Raw genomic sequence first — 8696 nt, 5'->3', positions numbered from 1 at the left:
TGCCCAACAGACATTTCCGAGACCTAGGCCAGAATCTTGAAGAGCCCAATGACTAATGCAAGAGCAGAAAGCCCACTACGTTTGGCCACATTACTGGACTTCCCTGTTGTTTGCATAATGGTTAGATGAGCACTTAATTTTATTCAGTCTAATTACAAACTTTTAAAAAATCGCACTATTTTCTTCTTTCTCAGGACTAAATTTTTTCTTGATTTTTTGATGCAGGCCTCTCTGTCAAAGAGCTAGAAAACAGCAGACTTGAGTGTCACTTGAGTGAAAGCAAAGTGCGGGTGACCTTTCTAAATGCATCCAGTTTGGCAGGAATTCCTTTAGAACCCCTGCAGTTGTATAGCATGAGGAAATAACTCCCTCTGACTTTTTTATGTTACTGCTGCTGAAGGTTAATGTGAAAAATCAGGACTGTCAAATATTTTGTCCAGTAAGTGCAGCATGGGTTATATTATCATAGTTTTATTCAGGGTTGGAAGTGGTTGAAAATAAAAGAAGAAGCAAAAATAAAATCTTGATGGGACAATTCAACACAGCCTGAAAGGTGTCACCCTGCAGTTTATATCTGTTCAGTCATGACTTGGATGGCCTACCTTAGATGCTACAAAAATATTACAGGAAAAAGGCTGCAACTGCTTTTATTTTTTAACTTATAATTCTTAAACTGCTGTAGTTCATTTTGCTACAAAAATGAAAGTTGTTTGTTTTTCAGGTCAGCTAAATTGGTAACGAGTGCTGGCAGCAGCGAAGAAGATCTAGATGACATTATTGATGAAATCTGTAAGGACAGCAGCTTTACCAAAACACCTCCGGTGAGTAGAGTTTGGAGAAATGCAGAATGGATCAGGTACAACAGTGGAAAGGAAAGCACCATAAGCTAAAAATTTTAAGCAAAAAATTAACTAAAACAAGCTGTAGAATAAACTTGGAAAATAAAGCAGAAAGGAAAATGCAACAATGCTTTAGTGAGGAACAGGAGGGATATAAAGAGATGTTCTTACATAGGCCGTAACAGGCAATTAAAGGAAATGCCAGTTCAAGATAGAGCATAATGTCAAATATCACGGAATCACAGAAGGTTTGCAGTTTGGAAGAGGGACCTATGGAGAACGTCTGGTCCAACTACCTGCTTAAGCAGGGCTGCCTAGAGCCAATTGCCCAGGTCTGTATCCAAATGGCTCTTGAATATCTCCAAGGATGGAGACTGCAGCCTCTCTTAGTAACCTGTTTCCAGTGTTTGACCACCCTCACAAGAAGATTTTTCATGTGTTTAACTGTAAATTCTTGTACTTCAATTTGCACCCATTGCCTCTCCTGTCAGTGAGCCCCACTGAGAAGAGTTTGGCTACATCTTCCTTATTTTTCCCTGGCATGTATTTTTATACCTTGCTAAGGTTCTTCTGACCATTATCTTCTCCAGGCTAAACAATTCCAGCTCTCTTACCCTCTACCTATATGTCAGATGGTCTAGATCCTTAGTTAACTTCACAGTCCTTTCCTGAGCCCACTCTGTTATGTCCATGTCTCTTTTGTACTGGACATAGTGCTCCACACGTGTTTTGGAGGTCGTATCTGGAGTACTGTGTCCAGTTCTGCTTTCTCAAACACAAGAGAAAGATGGAGCTACTGGAGAGCTTCCGGCAAAGGCCCGTGGAGTATCTCTTATATGAGGAGAGACTGAGAAAGCTGGGACTGTTCACTCTGGAGAAGAGAGGGCTCCAAGGGGATCTTATCAATGTGTGTAAATACCTGATGGGTGTAGTAAAGAAGGGGCCAGACTCTCCTCTGTAGTGCCCAGTGACAGGACAACAGGCTATGGGCACACACTGAAACACATGAAATTCCATCTGTACACAAGAAAACACTTTTTTTACTGTGAGTGTGGTCAAACACGGGGGACAGTCTTCACAGAGAGGTTGTGGAGTCCCATTCTGTGGAGATCTTCAAAATGCAGCTGGACACAATCATTGGCAAGCTGCTTAAGCTGACCCTGCTTGGAGAAGAGGAAGGTCCCTTCCAACTGAAATGATTCTGTGATTCTGTCTCACCAGTGCTGAGTAGAGAGGAAGGATCATCTCCCTGGATGTGCTGGCAACATCCCTCCTAATGTAGCCCAGGGTGCTGTTGGCCTTCTGTGCTGCAAGGGCACACTGCTGGCACACAGTCAACTTGTTATCGACCGAATTTGCCACAGCCTTCTCTGCAGAGCTGCTTTCCAGCTGCTCAGCCCTCATTGTGTTCTGGTGCATAAGGGTTATTCCTCCCCAGGGGCAGGAGTTTGCATTTCCCCTTAGATGAACTTGAAAAGATTCCTCTCAGCCCATTTCTGCAGTCATTTGAGGTCCCTCTTAATGGCAGCACAGTCATCTGACGTACCAACCACCGTTCCCTATTTTGTATCCTTTGCAAATATCTTGCCTTGTTTCACAGCAGGAGATGGAGATGAAGCCACAAATCTACACTGTCAGGACAGTTAGAATGATAGAAGACATAGAAAACAGATATTCATTTCAGTATCAGCAGCAGAAAATTGTGTTATTTATACTTTATAACCCCTTGTGCAGATTCTCATATTTTCATTAGGGATATTTTTTGTTGCTTTGTTTGTATTTGATTTTTTACAGAGTGGCTAAATCTGAGCCAACAAAAAAACACTTGTATACTAAATACATACACCTAAGGGAGAGATAATTATGTCAGTAAATTTGTATCATTTTATTATTTTATATCCCTAGATATCCCATTCGGGATCTAGAATTCTAATATTCTAGAATTCAAAAAAACTGTTTTGTGTGCAGCTAATAAGAAACTTCAAAGACACTTCATCTTTTTTAATAATCTAAGTTCTTGATATGTTTTAATGAAACAAAAGATCAAACACATTGAGGGAGAGGGCTCCTAAATTAAAACTGTCTTTAAAAGCAAAATTATTAAAAGGAGGATATAAAATACTAAGTCTCAGTTGTAAAGTCAGAATGATCATGTGGTGTTGAATTCCTTCAGGCAGAGCTGAAAATCAGTATAGGAAGAGAAGTCTTGTTCTCGCTTATCTGTTACTTCAATAGCTTTTGACTCAAAGAGCCTCACAACCCTGACCAAGAAAATTCCCAAATCCTTCGTCCCCTTCTTTTGTGACTGAGATTTTCTGGCTACTGCTTATTAAGTAAACCAGAATATTGTTACCATGTTGTAATGCCACATTTTATTCTTTGATTTCTTTTTAAACAGAAACTGAAGTCTGACTTCACAAGTCTCACACCTGAAAGAAATAGTGCTATTGTACAGGCACGTGGGAAAAGGTAAGTGAAAAATGTTTTAGCTTGGACACAGCTTGATTATAACTTCTTGTCAGTTTAGTAATATTGCTGCTGTTTATTGTGTGTTGACCTTAACTAAGAAAGACACTGAGTACAGAAACATTCTTTTTAAAGAAAAACAAAGATAAAGAGATAATTTTGAAGCATTGCTAGTGTTTTCATGCAATCAGAATTATTTATTATAAACTTATTAATTATTTAAGTTTTTGAACAATGCCTTCCTTTGCCTTATGGACATACTCATTTATCAAATGCTGCAATATATAGACCCATATATATTGGATATAGTTATTTTGGCAGAGTTTTTCTTTGAACACCTTGGTGATGGAAATTTTAAAATTCTGTAGTTTGCAAGCATTTGGATGCTTTGTCGGTATTTAATAAATATTATTTTATAAATAACATATATTTAAACTAAGAGAAGCATTTTCCTACCTTTTCCAACGTTTTGCCATAAGTTAGTATTTTTTAATGAATCCATATAGATGCTGTCCAGTGTACCTGGGTGGAAGTGCTTCACCATCTGGCATAGGAACAAATATTTCAAAAAGGTAGGAAACCTGAAAAAAAAAGTGCTACTTGCTTTATCATTGTTTTTATTCACAGCTGTCTCTCTGTGGTTGTACAGAGTTCTGCATTTGAACTGGACAGGACAGCCTTATAGTCATCTAAAGAAGGGGCTGCCTCTAACTGCAGTTGAAGTCAGCTGGTCCCTTCCAGTCCTCTGTTGTCAACAAGTAGATCTTTTGTTAGTTTGAAGCGTTGAAAGATGTGTGCAAATGAGACACGAAACTCCAAAAATCAGTAACAAGTAGTTAAGGAAATTGCTGCTGCATTGTTATTTTTCCCTGCCTCTCTTCATCTTTCTGGTGATGCCAAATATGTCACTTAAATCAGTGGGCTGGTTTAAATCATCCCAGAGCCTGAATTGAAAATAGCCAGAGTGCTTTCCAACTGCAGCTGAATTTAGCAGGAGAAGATTGATCCACAACATCCTATAGAACATGATTGTATTTCCACGTGGGATTTTTTGTAGTAAGTAATTATGTACTTGATGCATATTTGGATGCTGGTCAGGTTCTACCAGTGAGGAATACCAAAGACTATATCAAGAGAATTTAGTTTATTTTTTGTGTTCAGTGAGGTTAGGAACCTGTAAAAATAATACCTGATCATGCAGTTAAATCACATACCATAATGAACATGCCAGAGATGTAAAAACATTAAGATTAGGTAATGTTGCTTCTCGTATTTCTCACTGAGCGCTTTACATTAAAACAGTTATGATCTAGGTACTTCTCTGACTGTAATAACCTCTTGGAGCTTCTTTGTTCTTTTTTGGCCAGAACATGTGATCAGCTACGTTGTACTGCCTGTGACTTCCGTGTGTCAGTTTTCAATGACTACATCTGGGATCAGTCCTGTGATTATCTCTTTTTCAGGTATGTCTGAGGTGGGCTTGGTAGTACTGTGTTACTGTGCTTTGGGGCATGATAAGAACAGGAAGGATGAAAAGTCCTGAGCACTGCTGTGTTACCTAAAAAGGAGCATGTGTGTGATGACCTGTTTGGGATCAGGAGGGAAAGTCTGTGGGCAAAGGGAAGCAATAATCTGTTTTTATCCATTTCCGTTTCTTCTTCCATCACTTTCTCTCTGCTTTTAAAAAGAATTCATGTTTCATGGATCAAAGGCAACTTTATTGCTGAAATAAGCAGATAATCCATGGTGGTGAGTTGGCCTCTGTTATGCCATTGCAGGGTGCCTACAAAATGACTGCAGACTGTTCAGCATGTGCTTCTCACTACACCTTCAGTCATACAGACTATGATTGATTCAAGTCATATTTTCTTTTTTCCCGTATGAAGTATTATGCTGTCATGTTTGGTGAAAATCAAATAGCTTTATTTCTCAACAGATTTCTTTCTTGAAGCAAGGTTTGATTAAATGGAGGGGTGGGATTTTTGTTTTCTTCTGGCATTGTGATGTCTTTGATTTTAATTCTTTAAATATTTTTCAAGACTTAAAATTAAGGAGTTCTTATTTTCAGTTTGTCTAAAACTACATCTGATGCCAAGACTTCGTGAAGGGTAGTGTAGTCGGTGTGCTCCTAATACAAACATCAAATTTGGATTCCTTCTAATTTTAGTGCAGTCTCTGCATCTGCCCATTAACTGATGGAAGAGGTGGGTGTGTTCAGAGCATGGGCTTAAGCAGCGAGGGGTGTGACAGCTGGAGTAGAACAGTAGTGGAGACATCAGCTCCTTTTCCATTATTTTCCCTGTATTACACCTTTGATTATTCCTGTATTTTCCTTCCAGTCTCAAAATTTGTATTTCTCTTTGAATGCCAGTATTTTTCCCATTACTTAAAGCAGCATTAAAAATATAGTGCTGCACTAGTGTCCTAAGATGAGTTTGGTAGCAGGAAAGGTTAAACAAAAGTATGATTCTTTTGTTTACCCAAAGTCTGAATAATTCTGCTTCTCAGGTCTTGAAATTAAAACATCAAAAAAAATTAAACAAACAAACAAAAAAAGAGGCATTAAAGTCAGATACATGTAACATTGTAATTGCTAGGAGGATCTTTAGGTACTTTTTTTGACAAACGTGAATTTTAGGAAGCAAAATTTAAGATTAAATATTTGCCTTACATCAATAGTTGTCTGAACTCTTTTTCTAAAAATTTTTCCCCTTCCCAACTTGTTTTGGGTTTTCTCTATTTAGCTGAGGTAGTTAATGTTGGTTTTGAGCAATTCAGCATCCAGAAATTGAGGAGTAGGTCTTGAGGGTAGAGATAGCTAAAATGTTACATTTGCACTTGTTTTTTTTTTTTAAACAACTTGTTTTTGACATAGCCATGCTGATTTTTCATTTGTTATTGTTGATGCTTGCACAGGAATTACTTGTGGTTTGATGTACATTCTTCCCTCCTATGGTCATTTCATTTCAGTCACTTTAACAATCATCCTGAGTAACAGTTCCTGATGAAAAGTTTAACTCTGTAGTTGTTCCCATTCTCCATAGCAATTTTTACAGTAAGTTTGGTAAACTAAATACATTTTTGGATAATTTCCTAACATGAGAATTAATTCTAACTGCTTTTCTTCCCAGCTTTTTCTCTGGAGGCTGACACAGGGTCTCTAAACCCAACACAGAACATTGCTTACAAAACCATCAATCTATTGTTCATCTAGGAACACATCAACTATGGATCGAGAATGATCTCGGGAAAGAATTGTGTTCCAAACAGAATTTAAATGTACCCCTAAATTCATTCATGACAATGCTACTCAAAAATGCCCGTAAAAGCTCTTCTGATTTGAAATAGCCCGAAAAAAAGCATGATCCTAAGCTGAATTCACTTTTTTGGCAGGAATAACATGCCTGAGCTCAGTAAACTAAGAGCGAAGATGATAAAGAAGAAAGGAGCACGAGCATATGCTTGTCAGTGCAGCTGGCGATCCATTGATGAATTAACTGACCTCCAGACAGAGCAGCAGCTTCGGTGGGTTTGTGGTAAACATGGAGATTGAAGTCGTCTTGTGTGTGATACCTACTGTGTGGACACAGGTCATAAGCTCAATTTGTTTCCTAGTTTCCTGAGAACAGGTGGAAACCTGAATACTTATATCTAGAAATAGATTATAATACCCAGATTTCAACCTGAAAACCTGTTTTTTCAGTTTAACTATCTTACAAGCAATGTGGAGAGTTGAATTATTACAAGAAACAATTTTGAGGCTTTCTGGAAGTTAAGTGATGTTAAAGCTCATACTGAGTAGTGTTAAAGGAGAAGATGAAATAATACACCTGGGCATGGGCAAAATACCTTGATACTGTTCCTCATATCTAGCAGAGAGCCTTATTTCCCGTATCTGCAGAATCTTGGATTCAAAATGGTGGGTTGAGACACAGCCATGACACACAAGCATATGAATTTCAGCATGGAAATTAATCCCGCTCTTCCACTTTGCTCATTGCTGGTAAAGAGCAAGTGGTTGTTGCTCTCTTAAAAAATTACTGTGGGATCAGCTCTCACCTCAAAGGTTTCAGCGCACCCCAGAACTTTACTTTCTTTTACCCACCAGAAACCAAAAACTACAGGTGCTGAAAATTTTCTTCCAGTTCCTACTGCTCTCTTCAGAGCACTTTCCTCTGACTAAGCACTTTTACGACAATGAAATTTTCCTCAGCCTTCACTGCAAGAGGTGAACAAGTTATTGTTAATTATTAAATACCGTGCAATTTTAAAGATATTCCAAAGAGTATTCTGTCAACATTTTCAAGGGAAAAAGACTCTGGCTTTTAAGAGTGAGAAAATATATATCCCCACTAATGTTCAAATTTAGATTTTATTTCAGTTTCACATAGCTTTCCCTTCAGCTTCTCCTTAAAATACAATGTATTGAGAAAGTGTAATTGTCCTGTTTCAACTCACTTCCTTCCACCAGTAATATTGTTACTTGGTGAATCATCTTGCTTACAGTCACTGTCACTATAGTTTATGAGCTCTTTCTTTTCATTATTTATAAATAACACAGGAGATAGACTTGAATTTTATGCAAGGAGAGAGGAAGGAAAGGACTACCAGTCCTGTCACTTACTGCATTTGAAAGTGTCTCAGAATGGGTAGTCTGTCAATATTTTTGCTATGCAATATGTGTATCTGTACAGATAAATTCGAGATTATTTACTTTGAGCAGTTTTAGCTATACAGAGCAATTTCCTTTTCTATGAAGTTCTGCTCATGGTTCTCACTGTGCATTTATTCCGTTTCTGAGCTTTTCCAAAGTAATTGCATGGTCTTTCTTATAGAGGTGATGTCTTGAATCTGTTGCCCTCTGAAAGGGCTGATCTTGGCAGTGACCAGAGGCATAATGTACTCTGCATCCTGCTTCCCTTCCTCTTCCATGAGTGCTTGTTTTAGAACCTACAGAGGACCAGCACTGTGCCTGGGAACCCTGGCAGTGCTTCTTCTGTGTCCAGACTGCATCTTCCAGTGCCACATGCAGCCTGGCCAGCAGAGTCAGAGGTGAGTTGGCTTTTGAGAGGTACTTGGCATAATGGTGTAGACATATTTAAGGTGGTGCGTTGTTTTCAATGAAATTGGTATTTCAGGCTGAAATTTCAACTGCTAGAATCTAAAACTGCAGGTTCAGGAGACCAAGGGACCCAGAAACCAACTGATTGGTGTTCAGTCAGATGCCTGCTTGGCTTTCTGTCCTTTGTGAAGAGTTCACCCTGGTGTGGGCTGAAGGCAGTGAGTGTGCCTGGGTTTTCTTGAGGCGGGCCTGAGCGTTTTCCACACCCAGAAAACATCAGTGCTAAGCATAAGGGAAGAACCCAGCAGTAGTTAACAAGCTCTGGGGAA

General features: G+C 38.7%; 1 protein-coding gene across 3 annotated transcripts in view; it reads left to right on the top strand.

Annotated features, from left to right (window-relative positions):
- CUNH8orf37 (chromosome unknown C8orf37 homolog) overlaps positions 1-8024 on the top strand; it is a 9677-nt gene extending 1653 nt beyond the window's left edge. For 2 of the 3 annotated variants that reach the window (XM_027889277.1, XM_027889276.1), the window contains exons 2-6: positions 722-821; positions 3238-3308; positions 3812-3877; positions 4673-4768; positions 6699-8024. In XM_027889277.1, the coding sequence (XP_027745078.1) occupies positions 722-821; positions 3238-3308; positions 3812-3877; positions 4673-4768; positions 6699-6858 (493 nt within the window). In that variant the 3' untranslated portion in view covers positions 6859-8024. Of the gene's footprint in view, positions 1-721; positions 822-1598; positions 2406-3237; positions 3309-3811; positions 3878-4672; positions 4769-6698 lie in introns of those variants that run through there. The other variant, XM_027889278.1, reaches the window with a different exon arrangement.
- The last annotated feature ends 672 nt before the right edge of the window (positions 8025-8696 follow it).

The sequence above is a fragment of the Empidonax traillii genome, unplaced genomic scaffold (genome assembly GCF_003031625.1).
Source record: "Empidonax traillii isolate 1590-97213 ecotype Southwest subspecies unplaced genomic scaffold, ASM303162v1 scaffold257:size1394852, whole genome shotgun sequence".
Classification (NCBI taxonomy): domain Eukaryota; kingdom Metazoa; phylum Chordata; class Aves; order Passeriformes; family Tyrannidae; genus Empidonax; species Empidonax traillii.
The sequence above is the reverse complement of the archived record's forward strand: the minus strand, read 5'-3'. Positions and strand labels throughout refer to the sequence as shown.